This window comes from Strongylocentrotus purpuratus, unplaced genomic scaffold (assembly GCF_000002235.5).
Source record: "Strongylocentrotus purpuratus isolate Spur 01 unplaced genomic scaffold, Spur_5.0 spur5_scaffold_16, whole genome shotgun sequence".
NCBI classification, from domain to species: Eukaryota; Metazoa; Echinodermata; class Echinoidea; order Camarodonta; family Strongylocentrotidae; genus Strongylocentrotus; species Strongylocentrotus purpuratus.
This window is the reverse complement of record NW_022145601.1, coordinates 20,055,536-20,073,877: the sequence shown is the minus strand read 5'-3', so window position 1 is coordinate 20,073,877 and position 18,342 is coordinate 20,055,536. Positions and strand designations below refer to the sequence as shown.

The following is an 18,342-nucleotide window of genomic DNA, read 5'->3' as shown; positions in this document are numbered from 1 at the left end:
GTCATTGCCTGCGTCAATCCAGCATGTGAATGCAATCTGACCAAAGCGCAAGTAATTCAACGCAATGTTTGCATGCACTGTTTATTCTGTCGTTATTGTTCACTCCTATAGGAGCGTCAAAAGCCTAGCAAGACGCTAACGCTGCCCTACGTCAGCAAATTGACGCCTCGTGTCCAACGAACATGAAAGTTATTCTACTTTGTTCCATCATGCGCCAGACTTCTTTCCTCTGAAGAGTAAAATCGACACGTAGTACCGGAAACTTGCTGGAAGTCACTTTTGCTGCAAAGTACAAGCGACGAAACGTATTAGGTATAGACAAACTGAAGTTGTTCGTCTTTAACTTGCCAGGGTAAAACGCGAGAATGTGAACAGTAAACAGAAATCAAACAATGTAAACCAGAAGTTAGGAGGAAGGGACAAAAGTTAAAGGAGAAGCCCACCCTGACATGATTTCGTTATAATATGAGGAGACAATTGAGGGAAACAAAATTATAAAAGTCTGAGCGATATCCGATTAAATATAGGAAGGTTATGAATGAAACCAGGGGCGTACGCAGGATTTTTTCAAGGGGGGGGTTTTAAAATATTTTGCTCCCGAAAATTTGAAAATCGCGCCGGCCGAAAAGTCGCTCAGTGGGGGGGTAAGCGGACACTTTTTTTTTTTTTTTTTTGGAGGCCAAAAAATTCGCAACGACTCAGCCGGCAGAAAAGTCGCTCAGTGGGGGGGGGGGGGGGAGTTTTAGGTTTTTTTAGGGGGGTTTACATACATCAAAATACCAAAGGGGGGGGGTTTAGGTTTTTTTAGGGGGGTTTACATACATCAAAATACCAAAGGGGGGGGGTTTTAGGTTTTTTTAGGGGGGTTTACATACATCAAAATACCAAAGGGGGGGTTTGAACCCCCAAAACACCCCCCTGCGTACGCCCCTGAATGAAACACAAATTGGCAAAACTGTGACGTACCTTACGAGCTCCTCTCCGGCTCTATTCAGAAAAATCCATTAAAATGATTTTTTCTTAGTTATACATGAAGGAATCGATTTGTTTCATACAGGGGATGTATACAAAAAGTATTTGCAATTATTATGTTCGGGAAGAATATATGAATGACTTATTTGTTGGAGGGAAAATGTAAATTTTCGAGGTTTTTCAGTACACAGTATATGGGAGGGAAGCTCGCAAGATACGTCACACAGTTGCCAATTTGTATTTTGTTGAGAGCATCTTCAAATATTAATTATTTTCTAACTTTCAATCGGTTTTAATATCAGAATGGACTACCCCTTTTACATTGACATTTGACATTATGAATGCATTTCATTTCTTTGGTTTCTAATCCTCATTATTCAGGGTGACGAGGATCGATTAGTCTCGGTCAGTTAATGTCAGTTTAGCTTGAATTAGTCATTTAATTCATCAGAGCCCGGGAATATCTTTAACTTTAGGAAATTTTGAGCTCATTTGCAGACAGCAATTTTAGCCTCTCGCTCTTAAAAGTCACAACAATGGCGGAAATATTTACCTAGTCGTATAAACTTACCTAAACACGACGGTTCGTCTGAATAATCAAAAGTTCCATTCGTACAGATGGATGATGCTGGACCAGTAAACTGGCCAGGGTCTCTACATGTAAAGTTTGCTGTAGTTCGACTATTGATCTGAGTTTGAGGACTTCCATTCACCATTACCACGATATCATCGTCCAATAGATTGATTGTGTTGCATTGAGCTGTGATCAGAAATATATATTATAATACAATCAACAAAGAAACATCGAATAAAAAGTTTAATCTGGATTCGAAATTAGGAGAAATGCACCCCTCCGCGCTTTTAGTTGTGCCCTTCCAAAGCTTTGGAATAACCTACTAATATACATGTGTGTAAGGCCTCATCTGTTGCTGTCTTCAAGTTGTGTTAAAACGCCCATGTTTTCAGAAGCTTTTAAATCGTTTTTGATTATGTGTTTGAAAAGTAGCAGTGTAGCATTGTTTAATTGTTTTCATCACATCACAGTATGATATATTTATTTAGTAGCCGCGCTTTATAAATTGATCAAACTATTATCATCATCATGATTTTCCCTTTCTGCCTCCCGTTACCTATTTTATGGCCTAGACACTTGTATACGTACATGATAACCCGTATAATAATCTCATATACTTTTACAGTGAACTTTTTCCACGAATATGGGTTGTCATTGTGTTGTTAATTTTCTTATTTCTCTTCTTTTTTCTTTTTTTTTGTTCACATAACATTGTAAATGATCTAGCAAGTGGAGATTTTGTGATGACTGATCTATCAGCACCTACAATCCCTTTTGCCAGCCTGGAAAATTAAGACCAAACCTAGTCCTTTTACAGCTTGATGTTTTACCGTACATAATATTATAGAGAAACAAATACTATTGGGACAGCATAAGAGGACATTTTTCATCAGTCGACTGATCCACTGTCTTTAGACTGAAAGATCTAAAGGAGACCCGCAGAAGGGTAACTGAATTTACTTCTGACACTATAAACATGTTAATCCCAAGCAAGGCAGTAACGAAAAAAACCTGGGGATAAGCTACGGTTTGATAACGAGCGCTGAAGAGCTGCTAACAGGAAGTGCCCTTAAATACAAAAAATATATATTTATTTCTGCGTTTTTAAAAAAAAGTACATAATCATATACATAAATTAACAATTATTTCTTCATTATACACAATTGAAACGTTTCCAGTACATTAAATAAGATGTTTACAAACACAAATATTTTTCAATGAAAAAAAGATACCCCTAAAATGCAGGAGAAAGCCATCATGAGCGATAAGCTTGAAATCAATGGCGGCTAGGGAGAATTAGCGGCATAACTCTTAAATTATATAATTGTACACGCGAAATTGATCAAGTGGATGCAGTGAAATTGTATGTGCAAGAGCGGATGGGATTCTGGTACATTATGTTTATAATCAAAATCTAGTGTATTTTAAGAATTAATAAATTAAAAAATAGATTCGGATTCAGAGACGAAGTTAAATAAGAAACAATTTTGTATGATGATATAATTTGTGTGACTTCTTTGTGTCGCTTTAAGGGTGGAGCATGATTTAATTATAGCTTACCAATAGAAATACAAAGCACTCCATCCCTCAATGTTTTCAAATCCAATTTAAAAACCTATTTGTTCAACTGAGAGATTTTATTTTGTAGAATTTAGTAAAAGGAGCTCTCACCCAGCGCAGCTGAATATATTTTGTTTTAAAAGCTGCGCTATATAAATTTATTATTATTATTATTTTTATTATCATTATTATAGATAAATTGTTCCATAAATTGGGGCCATGATTTCTTATTGATTTGTGTGTAATCAATAATTTGGGGTTTGTTAAATGAAAACTCTCAAAAATATGAGTTGGATATGAATGAATTGTATTGTTATGAACATAACAATTATCGAATAAAGGTGGCAGATGCTTATTCATGTACTTAAATATGGTTTATGTAAGTCAGTGACTTTCTGGGCTAAAAAAAGAGATCCAGTACAACACGCAGGGCCCTTTTTTGATGAAAGAATCGAATTGGTTTGCAGGTAAAAGAAATTGTAAGTTATTTATGATTCCCACACTCAATTTTTGGTATACACATATAAATACATAATATAAGTGATCATTCCATGTTTAATTTTCATCAACAACTACTCACAAAAACGTTGATGTCTTTTTCTGTTCGATTGGCATATTATTAATTTTAATATTAATACGGAAATTAGTTAAATGAAAAGTGTTTATCTTATGTTTAATTAGAGCTTATTACACTTGAACCAGTTCGAAACTGTGTGTAATTCACAATTTAAAACATTCACTAACAATAATTATACATAAGATTTATAAGGCGCCAAATCCACTTGAAAATCAAATGTTCAAGGCGCAGCTTGTGCAAGAGATGAAATTCATGATAAATATATACAAAAGTGCAATAGAAAAGGTACAGACGTCAAAGGCAATGGTACACAAATATTTGTGTCATCCGCAAAAAGAATAAATGACAATAAAGAAGATGAGTTGGATAAATCATTTATGTATAAAGAAATAAAAGTGGGCCAAAATGTAGCCTTGGGAGAGCCCCATAATTAACGGAAAGTAAATCCAAATCAAGTTAATATATTGTTTTCTTTTTGTTAAATAATGCTTAACATATGAGAGGACCTGGCCCCGAAAACCATAACAAAGACTGCTATTATCAGTAATAGAGGTAGTAGAACGTGTTAACATTAAAAACACTTCCCATGCTAAGCAATGGGCCATGTAAACTGGCGTCACTTGAATAATTAAAAGATTTCTTTCTTGTAAAATAAACATGCTATTTAGTATGAAAATTGTATTTACCTTCACAAAGGCCTTCAGATGTATCAATGTCCCATAAAGGGTCCAAACAATATATTCTATCAGGTAGACCAAATTTCGTATTCCCTTCAATGCAGCTGAAATCAATAGCGTCATAGTCACCGTAGGTCGGCTTGTCAGGAGCTAGCAAGATTGCGTATGGGTTCGTGAAATTTGGCCTGTAACAATCTAAAATAAGAAACACAATGCAAGGTATGAAATATTATGATTCATTATTCATTTGTCCGCGTTTAATAGCTAATACTTCCTGGCAGAAGCATGTAAAAGATTCAGAATTGTTGCAAGGCATGTCTGAACAGGTTTTTTGCTAATATTCAACCTCTTCTGTATTGGGTAGCTGATCGTCTTGAGTTTTTGTTTAAGTAGGGACATCACGTAAAAAATAAGTTCTGGACAAACGGGCAGCCTAAGAAAAACGATGACAGGTGAAAATGTCAGAGGTAATTAAGGACGTCAGAAGAAAAGATATCAGAGGTGAAAATGTCAAATGTAAACATGCCAAAGGCAAAAATGTCATTGGTAAAAATGACAGACGTAAAATCGCCAAATGTAAACATGCCAGAGGTAAAAATGCCAGAGTTTAGGGAGAACTATATACAATAAAAAGTGATCAATAGACATGTTTCTATCTTGCTTTTATCTTTCTTTTTCCTAGATAAAATTATTCAGCTTCATGAATACCAACCATGCGCGTTTTAAAAATATTTCGGGGAGGCGGGGGTCGTAGGGGATTTTAGAGGCATCTGGAACTTTTTGAATACATTGTTAATACGATGATACTTTACGGTACCGTAAATTTAAAATATGTTGTACGACTACCCGGCTCCTCACCGAAAAGATAACAACCAAGAACCCGAACTAATATTGTAATACATTTATGTATATAAGATTACTTTCGGTATCTCACAATTAATGTTGATTCAACATTAATTGTGAGATACCGAAAGTAATCTTATATACATAAATGTATTACAATATTAGTTCGGGTTCTTGGTTGTTATCTTTTCGATGAGGAGCCGGGTAGTCGTACAACATATTTTAAATTTACGGTACCGTTTCAGAAACTCTTCTTTCGAAAATTTGATTTTAAAAATGTGTTTAAAAAAAGTGCGGAGCATTGATCTCATGTGTAATCGAATATTATTTTTTAGCTATAAGAGGAAAAGGAAACAAAACCACAATTCCAGTGTGGTAGAGGAAATCACAATATCAGTGTGGTAGAGAAAACATAATTCATATAATTTGATTGTAACTTACCTCCATTGGCATTATACGCCATTGATCCGATTAAAATATAGATGGACAGCAACGTTAGAATATGCATCTTGGACACTATCATTGCCAAAATAAGGGTTCAAGAAAACATCAGTTGATGTTTGAATAAAAAAGTAATTCCAGATATTCCTGGAGTTTACTATTTAAAAATACCCAAGGTGCTGCCACACTCAATAAATGATCTGTTGAATAAATCCAAGCATTAATGTCCTATTCATAGAAAGCCTCCCGCTCAATGAAACTATTTTACAGAAAATAGATTGTTGAGGGCAATGTCCTCAAACTATAGCTCCTCGCCAAACAGCAGTTGATATTTGTCAAATCAGGAAACAAGAATGTTATGAAAAAACGTGGTATTTTCAATCCACTTTATGCCCGTATAATGACCAAAAACATCTATCCGTTGCGAATTGGAAGTAGGTGTTGCTTTTTGCCTAGTCTTAACTATCAATGAATGCATTACTTGTCGCAGAACTTGTTTTCCGGAAATGATTTCAAACGTTATTAAATCGGATTCATAATCTCCAGTAATTTTGGTCAGGGGTGGGTGTGGTACATGGAGCACATGCCCCCTCCCCTGCTACTTAATAACAAACTAGGAACGGGGGTAGAAGATATGGGAGGTAAAAATAAAGGGGAGAGGCGGAAGAAGGTGGTGGGAAAAGACACGACCCATTTCGATATCGTAGCTCCTTTTCCCTTCGGTCATCTACCTAAAACGTCAACAATTTCAAATACCCAACCCTCATCCCCTCCCTACATACTCAACAATATACTCGATCGTGTATATCGTGTACATCATATACAACACTAATTGATTACTTAAGGTAAAAGAGATAAATAACGATCATAACTATCGATAATGTAAGGCAGGTCTGAACAGGTTTTGTTGATTTATTAAACCTCTTTTGTTATTTGATTCCTTTTATAAATCGTTTGTCATCATTTATCACTGGTTTGTTAACCATTATTTTCATGCTAAGTAATCTTGTCATTACTTGACAAAAAAGGAGAACGTGTTTGTTTTCCGCTACATAAATAAACACGCCGGGTTCATTTGGGGGAAAGACTTGGGGACTTATATCTTATAACTGAATATGGCAAAACTGAGTTCAAATAAGATTCGGAGAATAGTTTTATAACTAGCGTATATTTTTGTTTAGAGTTGCTTATACACGCACATGCCTATCATAAACTTTGATACAGGGTGTCTGCCTCTATACGTTTTGATGAACACTATTTTCATCTTAGCGAAATAAAAACGTTTATAGGTTTTTTTTTTTAAATATATATATATATTTTTAAATTTGAACTTATATATGCATTTTCCAAAGTAACTCGTATTTGAAATATTCGACATCAAATTCTGAAACCACACAGTCAACAGAATGATTATTCATTCTAGAATCTACGAAATTACTACTTGAACCATCGCAATGTAAAGCATCTTTTTCTTTTTATCTTTCCTTTCTTTCATTTTAATGGATGGAAACATGCAAACAATAAGAAAGAACTCTTGTTACCATGATAATGTTGGTTGTTGTTAAACTTCAAAAAATGAATACACATTGCTGATATGGTTAAAAAAAGGGAGGAATTATAGTTGTTCTTTAATGTTATTGTACTTCGGTCATTTTTCGGTAATGAAAGAAAGTCTAAGTATTAACCTTTCCCCCCCCCCCCCCAAAAAAAAAAAAAAAAAAAAAAAAAAAAAAATCCATAAGATTTAATAGAAAATGACTACTCTTCCTCTATCACCCTCACTACCATGGTCGTCATATTGCCTTCAAAGCAAGGTTTAGTTCAGGTCATGAGATTATGTTGTAAAAGAAATTTTCTAGAAGCAACTGGGAAAGATTGATCAGTAAATAAGAACTGCTTTATTTCTTGAGGTTTAGAAATCATCAAAGTTATACATATTCAATCGATCCTGCTAGAAGTCATTATGTACTACACACAGACATTTGTAGGTGGGACTACCCAAATATGTTCTGTCAAAACTGTTCGCCTCTTATTAAAGCGTCCTATATCTAACTATGAGAACATTTGGAAAGCAGTCCCTTTTCAGGGAACATTTCTAATATAATATCATTTTTAAAGTGAAACAAAAGAGTTGGGTAGCTCGCGAACTATTTTTCATATTTACCAGAACTCAACTTCCTCTTCAAAAAGAAGATGGAATGCCAATCTCTGGAATTGTACTTTGTTCATCACGTTGACATGATAAAACTTCGCCAATATTTGATAAATATGTCCCTCTTTAAAAATGATAGACATTATTCGCAGTGGGTGCGCTTGTTTAAACAACCCATGCCTCATGAAAGAAGTCGGACTTCAGACATTACGGTCTCTCTTAAAATAATACCTTAGTGATCCCTCAAAATAGATCGTTGTCATCGGCAGTCAATGACGCTCAGGTGTAAGAAATGTCTCGGAGTCGAAAGGTCTTGGGTTCGAAACCAATATGATCGTGTTGGTGGTTTTTATAAAAGCAGCAATTGCCAATCACAAAGTACCTCAGAAATAACTTGAAGCCGATGGTCCCTTTGCTGCTTTAATATGCACATGTAGCAATGGTACCGTTTTTAACCGGTATGGTCATTCATACATAGATATTAAGATCGGCAAGCACGAAAATTGGAAGCTTACGATTTTGTTTTGTTTTTACCCTTACTTCCTCTTCAGTTTCTTTCTAGCAGTGGCGATTCTATAGAGGAGCTTAGAAGCAAAAGCCCTCCTCCCCCTAGACAAATTTGCCCCCCCCCCCCCATTCAATGTTTTGTTTATTACCATTGGTATTTATTGAAATAAATGTACACAATTAATAACTTAAATAATGCAAAACCCCGAAGCCCCCAAATATACCAAATAATTGAACCCGCAAAGATATTTATCTTTCACGATTATAGAAATACATTTAGTAAAGGAGAAGGTTCGTAATAAAGATCCTTGATAGCTTTAGATATTACGTTTTTAAGGTTGATTTCAACTGTTTAATTTACCATATATGCATGTATATATAAACAAAACTCCTAGAACCGGGCCGTGCTTGCTTGCTAGACAAGGTTTCTGACCTCTTTTCCTTTTAAAATGAGGTCTTACTCTCATCCTACACGATGATGTTCATGGGCGAATTATTATTGTGTGAATTTTTCTAAGAAGGAATATTTGGCAAAGATAACAAGGTTTAAATTCCATGTACGTTCACCTTTGGCAAACACAACACGTACATGCATAAAACTGCAACAAAGCAACAACAACAAAACAGGGGCGGACAAAGGATTGTCGACAAAGGTCGTGATTTTCTTGTACACAGTCTAACAAAATGAGTTTACACCCAAGATATATGTTAAAGGTCGTAATTTCTTACTGATTAATGACGAAGGGGCGTACTTCTAAACGACCAGGGAAGATTAGTCTTCCCCAAACTGAATATTCCAAATCGCTCTTTCTTACTTATTAGGGGTGTTTTTATCTTTAATAAACACGAATAGTAAAGAGCTTTCTTCAAATGAATTTTGGAAATTTATTTATTTATTCATTTATTCATAAATAATTTTGTGTCTGTATTTAATCACTCAGTCATTAATGTAATGATTAATGAACTGCTAGCGTCCACGACGAAAGATTTTATTTCCCTCCCTCATTCAACAATGACATTTAAAAGGGCGTTACATCCTTCCACCCCGGTCACCCCCCCCCTCGATTGACGCCCCTGAATAGAACAATAAACGCACAGAATCCGATATTTACTCCGTTTTTTATTTGCCTTCGCTGTACAGCTGTGGTAATATTAATAGGGAAACTTTTTTCGTGGAAGTATGACTCGTTTAAACGATAAGAAGAAGCAGAAGACGAAGAAGAAGGAGGAAGGAGAAGAAGAAGAAGGAGAAAAATGAGAGGGGGAAGAGAAACAAGAACAAGAAGATGAATCAGCAACTGAAATTACGAAACATTTGGTATAATTATTTCCTCATTACAACTTCGTGACTAGTTATTAATTTTACGTATCAGGTTTGACCATTAAACTTTCCTCATTAGTTTTAATAAGTATTTAAACAGTTCGTAAGCTGTTCCCCATAATGTTTTCAAGTTTTATAAACATTGTGTTGTTGCTCCGAATCATTTCAGTTGACGATTTAAAAAATATACATATAGTAATAAACTATTAACATTATGTCCGCCATTCAACTACAAAGATATTCTAAAATGTTACAAGTTTAATATAACACGATTTTTAATACGGGGTTTACAAATATTCATCCAGTACCATTCATGAAGAATGTATGAAATGGCTTCTAATTAATTTACATATATAACCGGTACTATTAAAATGTCGACAAAATGAAAGACTAGCCCAATAGTCATACAGGATAGGAAGCAAAATTATACAATATCATTAAAATCTTTTAAAAACGAAATATGCTTCCATTTCATAATATCCGTGCGTTTTGTTTTATATCGTTAAGAATTATAAGTTCCTACCCGTTCTCACTCACTTCGTTGGAGCGCTCTGGAGAGCTCTAACTAAGACCCGCTCCTCATTTCCTTATTTCTAATTCTTATCCTTTTCTTTATTCTTCTTTGTATTTTCATAAGTTGTTATCCTATTTATTCTCCTCTTCCTTCTTTCCTCATGCTTTCCTTCGTTATATCATTATTGTTTTAATTTCTTCTTTTATCTTCCTTAATTGTCTAAATAGGTATGCTTCTTTCATGTTCTTATGACTAAATTAGGCTTCTTTCAATGTTTAAAAGTGAACAAAGAAGATGAGGAAGAAGAAAAAATACCCCAATGGGGCGACCCCTGGAAATACACAGAACAAATTATATTTTTCTGTTTGTCAGATTTTCTGCTTCTATTGAAAGGGTGGACCTTTTAAGTCTTATCCAAGAGACTTGGTAATGAGGATTTGAAAAGGTACTCTCTGTTGGCCTCAAGATATGCATTAACATTAATGATGGCACAAAAAATAGGAAATGGATTACTTATATATTGTATCAAAGAATGGCATGTATACTATATGTATAGAATGTAGTGTCCGTAACATCCTATGGGATTTTGTACATAAGATATTTTGAACAACTTATGATATGAAACGAGCCTTCCTAGCAATTTGATTTATCTGTTTATGTTTACAGATGGAACCAGACGCGTACGCGGGGTAGGGGGCCACCCCCCCCCCCCCTCCAATTTTTTTTTTTTTTTAAATTGTGCTAATTGTGACAAAAAAGTGACATCTTTTTCCAATTCCCTGGACAAAATATATATATATATATATATATGTGCTCTTAATCATATTTAAAATTAGGGGGCATTTCAAGGGCACTACTTTCGTTGGAATAATACTCTTTCACATAGGTATAAAAAGTACCTCCATACCAATTTCTTTCCACCATTACCTTAACAAAGTATACTGTACTGTATTCAAAATGTGAGCTTCAAATATTACTTCTACAAAGTGATTTTGCAATTTAAATACAGATCAATAAAACGCATTCTAGTAGAATTAGGCGCGCACGTACCCCAAGTCCGACTTGGATTCCATGCGAGCCCTAGGTTTGTATACTTTATTTTCTTCATATTCTGTAACCTTTTTTTTTTTTTTTAAAGAGAAGCGTTTCTCTAAGAGGCGCAGTCACTATGACTATATGGCTTAACTCTACTGCGCCATGCATGAAGTCTTTCGTCTATGACTGATCGTCAATGGCAATGCAAGCATCACTTTAAACAAACAGAACTTTGTTATTCCTCGCTCATTTTTCCTGATTGAGATGTCATATGAAAGGGCAGGCACAAAACTTTCTAGTAATGTAATTTTCTCTTTGAAATCCAGATACCGTCCGCCAAATGACTTTTTCATTCCCTCTCTTCAAATTGATTTTAATCACTCATGCGTGAAATATGCATGGAATGAATTGCATCAAATGAAAGAGGAGAATCTAAGCTCTCCAAATATGTGTCATTTGTTAAGTATAGTTGTGATTAAGTTATGATAAACATCGATAAGCCTCGGTTTCGTTTTTTCTGGGACGCACTGTAACGCTTTCGCATAGAATAGGGCGCGAACTTGCGTTCAATGCGAGGCACAGGTTGTTTGCATACTTGATTTACTTGTATACTATTACCGTTAAAGAGAACCGTTATTCTTTATAAATAATAACAGGTCCATGTATAAAGCGCTATGGCTATACTCTACTGCGCTTAATACAAAGTATCATATTATTACCCCGGCTGTAGCTGAGCAGCCATTTAGCATTTAGGGGATTTCTTCCTACCGGGTATCCATTTCCTTCACCTGGATGGAGAGTTGCAAATGTAGATTAATGTCTTGCCAAATGACATTAGTACCGCGAAGTGACTCGAAACGCGAACCAAATATTCATTAGATCACGACATCTCTATTCCTTAAGAAATTGCCAGGTGAAGCATTTATTTACTAAATATAGGTTGATTTCATATATTCTAGCTATACACACATTTTTTTTCTTCAGGTGATTGGTACACTTTAAAGGTACTATGTCCCATTTACAGGCCAAACAAAATGAAAAGGTTAAATTCCAACGGCATTTGAAAGATAATGCTAATTTAGAACTTCCCTGTAAAAAAAGCGGGCTTGAAAATGTCTTGAAGTGGGAAAATAACGACTATTAGTTGTCGAATCGACTTAAGAGCTATAGAGCCAGTAAGTAATAGTCTGTAATACCATTGTACCGAATGGTCATTTTATGCTGCGCAAAGATTCAATCAGTTTAATTTTGGCCAGTACAAGAAGTGGGTTAATGATGTAGACAAATGCTCATGTACCCTTTACAGCTCATTCTATGTATGGTATTACCAAGAACAAAAAGGCCAGTCAGTCACTCAATAGTGTCTGACAGCGAAGTCTAGCGAGTAAACGGGTTTCCTTGCATAATTTGAATATTAGGACACTGCTAACGTTTAAATTTCACAGATAGAACATACTTGACATATTCATAATTTCTGCAAAGTTCTACATAATTTGATGTTGGCTGCAAAAGGGACATAGTATCTTTATGATAAACAAAAAATGTTAGCACTCAAGACCTCCCTATTCCCAGCTATACGACATCATATCAAGAAAAGAACCAATGACAACAACGACTATTGGTAATTAATCTTAGTATGGAACACAGGCCGACGACGCTGAATTTGAGAGACATTGTAGAGCAGGCGCCATTAGCACCCATCAGAGACGGACACTATCACTATACAAGAAGCCATCATCGTCATCATCATCAAGTTGGTGTCAAAATAGAGTCTGTACGTGCGTGCAGACTAGCTTCTAATGTTTTTTGTTAATAGGCTAAAATAAATTTCGTCTAATTTCCACTTGGTCTAATCTCCGATAAAGTCTACTACACATTTAGTTTAATGTTTATTCAGTCTAATTTCCAGCCGGTCTAATTCCCAGTTTGTCCAATGCCCAATTTGGCTAGTATCAATCAATAATTATAATAATCATCAAATGATTATTAGACCTTAAACGAAATTGGCATTAGAAAAACTGGTAATTAGACCGACTGTAAATTAGACTAAATGAACAATAGACAAAAATGGGTGGTAGACTCGTTGGAGATTAGACCATATGGAAATTAAACCAAATTACTGTTATCCTAAATGGTCATTAGACCAAATGATAAGTGGACGAAGTGATTATTAGACCATGTAGATAGTAGAGAGGATGGATGTAGACCATATGGGAATAGACTAATTGGGTAGTAGACGAACTGGTTGTAGACCAAACGGCACTTCACCGCTTCTGACCGTGGCGTCCGAGAGCAGGTACGTGAGCAAACACGTGATACACATGACCCACTCATTTTGATGCATCAAGTAAAGGCACTCAAATAAAGGGTAAGCGAACGGTGGTGAGTGGTGGCATGAGGAGAGGACATTTCCTGTGATGCATGATATTGTCGAAAATGTCTGCATCAGGAAATGAGAGTGGACATTTTTGTTACCTCGATACGTTGTTCATAAAACAAAAAAAGTACTTATCGATCGTGGCATCAGATTCCGATGCTAACTACCTCTATTTAAGGAGGGAATCTCCCCGTAAAAGAAAGTGAGACTTTTCATTTTGAATCACCCTGTACTTAAAAAAAGGAATATCAGAGGTATTCTTCTCGCTTGTCAGCGACATAGTCATTGACAGGCGCCGTTGTTTACTTTATCATTTTTCAAAATGTCGCGTCTAACCATAGAAGGTGATAGAGACGTTTGAGTTTGATTCACCTTGAAGCTAAATCAATATGCGGTGTATCATTCTCCCTTGTCAGCCCGGTTGTTGAGAATTGCCGTTGCTATCTACCTATATTTCAAGCAGCATCCACATCTTTCAATGAAATAAAAGTGAATGGGGAAAGTCTTTTAAGGGGGTCGCGCTGTAGCCCAAATGATATTACCTGCAACCTTTCGCTTTACTTTTTGCTTACTACCTCTAATATAAAAACACGCATATTGAACAGTAGGCAGGTATAAGGGCACTTTTCAAAAGACTATTGACTGGTACGCGGTAATGAGGGCACTTTTAAAAAACTATTGACTGGTAGGCGGGCATGGCTAAAATCACGACTCCAATTTCGACCAATCAGATGGCTAGGTTTCTAAAGTGAGGTTTATAACAGCCGCCATTGCTTACTACCTCTAATATAAAAGCACGTATTTTACCATCGAAATCGATAGATACGCTTTATTTTCGGTCACCTTGGAGCTCAAGATAATCAGAGATATTTTTTTCTCTCGTCGTTACCTACTACCTCTAATTAAAGAAAGTGCCACTTGTTTCCATAAAGAGCGAGTTGGACATATTTTGTTGGGTCACCCTAAAGTTCAAATGATATTAGAGGCATCCTTCTCACTTGTCAGCGACCGGAGGCAGTGACAGGCGCCGTTGCTTACTACCTCTACTTTACAGGAGAAAAAAAACACCGCATCTTCGTATAAAAAAACGCTCCCCGCACTCTCTGCCTTCAGTTAATTTGTAGTTGAGGAGACAGCGGGAAATGAAACGTTGCATCGGCCTTCAATCTTCCCATTCCACCCGTCGAGAAAAGATCGTGCTTGCAATGTTTCCGAACTGGAGGTATATTGTGTGAATGTCTCCTCCCGCGCAACAGTCTATGGGTTACATCGTTGTGTGTTTGGTCACATCTGCATGCAGACGCTAATCGAAACTGGATTTTTAGCTTGACTTTCTTGGAATATCTATTTTAACGATTATATAATAATGGTGAGGTAGAAATAGCTATAACACCTTGGGAACACTCCTTTGGACGCTGTTTCTCTATTATGGTCACCGTTGTCAGCAATGTCCTATTATCTCGGCTTATGCATTACCTATTTTGCCGCTGTTTACAGGATAAACTTATCCTTTTCATTTCTCAATTGTTCGAAAAGGGATCGACTTGCAAACTTTTGAAAAGAAATGCGTGGTTCGTAAATGTATATGACTTATTACATGCATTTTAGCATAAGATTTGAAAGGAGTGCACATTATTCATTATTTATTATCGTTCTTATAATGACACAACAGTGCGAGTAACTCGAAATGAAAAATTATATCTCTGCTTTTGGCTTGACTATTGTCGAATCATAATAAAATGATGACCCAACACCGCATTTTGAAAACACTGCTGTTCGCACTTTTTTTATAAAGGTGCCTGTATTTGTCGCCCCAATTGTCCAGATACTGGGGAAAGGCCTGATAGAATTTCGAGAAAAATCGAATATTCGAACCCTCGGGAAACAGGAAAAAAGACTTTTGACTTTCCCGTTCGCTGCTAATGTGGAGTGATCGAGTGGAGGCGAAGATAAACATTCGAACACAACATAACGCGTTTCTCCGGAGTAATTTTTCGAGGAAACTCTTAAAAGACATCAGACGAGGGCCATCGACTGTGCTTTATGACGTTTACCATTCATCTTTTCAACTCTGTACTCATGCATTAGCATTTGATCAAGCGTGGACCAGATTGTTGTTTCTTTTAATTGCCAATTTTAGTCAAGTGTAGTCATCGTCTTTGATGATAGTTATTCTTAAACCATGAATCTTTCATCTCCGTCAAGCATCTACGCGGTCATCTTTTACAGTCTTCAGTTCATCTTTGGTATTCCAGGCAATGTGCTTATCATCGTGGTGTACATGAAGAAGAAACGGAAGATCAGTACGGACATACTGATCATCGCCCAGGGCATCATCGACCTCGTTGCATCCCTGCTCGCACCAATCAACATCATTAAGTCCATCTCCGACCGTTTCACCATCACGGTCATCTGCCGCATCGCCCTCTTCGGCAACAACTCGCTCGCGTTCGCGTCCTTGTTTCTAACCGCCGCGATCGCGCTTGACCGCTTCTTTTTCGTATGCCGTCCCTATGGTAAGAGAACGTCCAACAACCGTGCGCTATGTCTGGCGGTTGCGTGCTGGGTTTTGGGAAGTTCCCTCACTTGTACAAAGCTCATCTTTGTTGAAGCGTTTCCATCAAACAATGGCCAAAAGACGTGCCATTTTAGGGATACACTTCATATTTTTGACAAACTTGAAGCGTGGCTGAAGACATCCGGCTTTGTACTCGCGTTGGTGGTGAGCAGCGTTATGTATAGAAAAATATACCAGACCATCAGACACCAGGCAAAGATCCATGCACAGTTGGTAGGAGGGGCATCGAAGAGGGCTGTTTCACCAAGAACAGCTTTCCAACTGGGGGAAGGACTGAAGCAACCGGAGATAGATGTGAGTCACGCATATGACAGTGGTCTCGCGCAGTCATTGAATGCAACAGGCGAACCGTCAGATAGGCAAGAAGCAACGGCAATTGAAAGATGTCCGCACGGTCCAAGAACATCATATTTACAGGTGCACAGAAGTGCCATCGAGCGGGATCCGATGACGAATAACTCGGTTTCAAGTGCATTCGACAATTACCGTTCTGCGTCGCAGCTTACTCTCACGCGTTCACAAGCCAACACGGTTCCCGTCAAGTCCCGGCAGAATTCGCGTCCAAAAGTATCTGACCGCGGCGAGAACAGGACGACGAAAATGCTAATGGCGGTAACCGCTATACTTCTGGCATCTTGGCTTCCACCAATTGTCTTTTTCCATCTCAGAGACAGCACACTAGATATCATCAAACATTCGGTCACTGCTGAAACTCTGGTTTATATCGGCAGGCGACTGCCGGGCATCAATCATATTATCAACTATTTTGTTTATACTTTCATGAACAAGCGGTTTCGTGTCGATTGCAAACGTCTGTTCAAATCTCAACACTAAACTAAAAATGTACGTAAAGAAAATTACTTAACTGACATTACTAACGATATAAACTTTGCTATATCTCAGAATACTCGATAAGTTCTTTTCATCGGAAAACAGCAAGGGAGGTAGAAAACTGAAGACATGATGCGCGAAAGAAGTTTCCTTTCTAGCCGTACAGATAATACCTTTATAACAGGTTTGCAAATAATATCCTTTTTTCTCATAATGGCCAGAACTGTATCACTCACAACAAACCCTGTTGAAATGGTATATTTAGTAAACAAGATCATTAGTATCTTATGTATCTTATTCATACAGAATTACTTTTAAAAGATGTCTTAAAATATCTATAAAAAGCCAGCCATGTATAAGATTTTTTATTCTTTGTAACACATGTAATACCCTCCACCATGTCTTTCCCTTTAAATTACAAATATACTTAGAAATATCAATGTTGATGTAAGGTACAAAATACAATTTTTATATCAAAACCATTGTTTCCTTTATACTGTTTAACTGGATATGACGATTGTCCAGAATAAATTTCAACCCAAAAAAATTAAAGAGTTTAAAGCTATGTTATATATTGGAAAGTATAAAATGAAGTGATTAAGGACGAGAAATATGAAGGGAAGCATTTTTAGGTTTGTTTTCTCATGTCACATCAATATTGCTTCTTTGGTTCATGTCATGATTAACTATGCTTATAAGCTTCTTCTATATCATATTTCAAATACGTAGGTGATTTGACACTAGTAGAATATATAACAAGTACACAAACATCCCAATTACAAGGCCAACTTGAACTGATCAAATAATACGACATTAAACGTATTGAAATGTTCCTCGATGTCATTTTCATTTTCTAATCAACCTATACAACCAACTTTGTTAATTATAACACACCTTTACCTTTGGTAAATGCGGTTAAGATTATTGACGTCAAAATTCAAAGTGGCCCTAAGTGGAATATCCATTTAACTGAAATTATAAAGAAGAGTAATAGAAAATCATTCATGCTACGTAGATTAAAAACTTACAATTTACCTGTTTGTGATCTGCTGACCGTATATATCGGATATGTAAGACCAATTTTGGAGTACTGTGTACCTTTTTTCTGCAAGTTTGACTATGATACAGATTAACTCATAGCCTGCCATAAGGCTGCATGCACGCTATTGTTATAGTGCTTTGTACATGCGAGAGAGCTATCGCTTGAGTGCCATGTGCGTGCAATGCAGCATTCGTAATAGCAGTTATTGTTCATGCTCATTGGACTGTGCTGTGTATTTTGCACTCGCTATTTATAGAACCATCGCGGTAATCAGATTATCTCCAAAACAACCTGGCACGGGGGGGGGGGGGGGGTCGGGGCTTGGCACAATGGGGATTAGT

General features: G+C 36.6%; 1 protein-coding gene across 1 annotated transcript; it reads left to right on the top strand.

The window, feature by feature from the left end:
- The first annotated feature begins 15,732 nt into the window (after nucleotides 1-15,732).
- Nucleotides 15,733-17,277, top strand: LOC763546 (C5a anaphylatoxin chemotactic receptor 1-like). Its single transcript, XM_001199563.2, has 2 exons — nucleotides 15,733-16,740; nucleotides 17,266-17,277. Exons 1-2 carry the CDS (start codon nucleotides 15,733-15,735, stop codon nucleotides 17,275-17,277), a joined length of 1,020 nt encoding a protein of 339 aa, XP_001199563.2.
- Nucleotides 17,278-18,342: the final 1,065 nt, after the last annotated feature.

Bases quoted from the DNA above. Each gene is read 5' to 3' on its own strand.
- LOC763546 (XM_001199563.2), top strand. From the start codon at position 15,733: ATGAATCTTTCATCTCCGTCAAGCATCTACGCGGTCATCTTTTACAGT.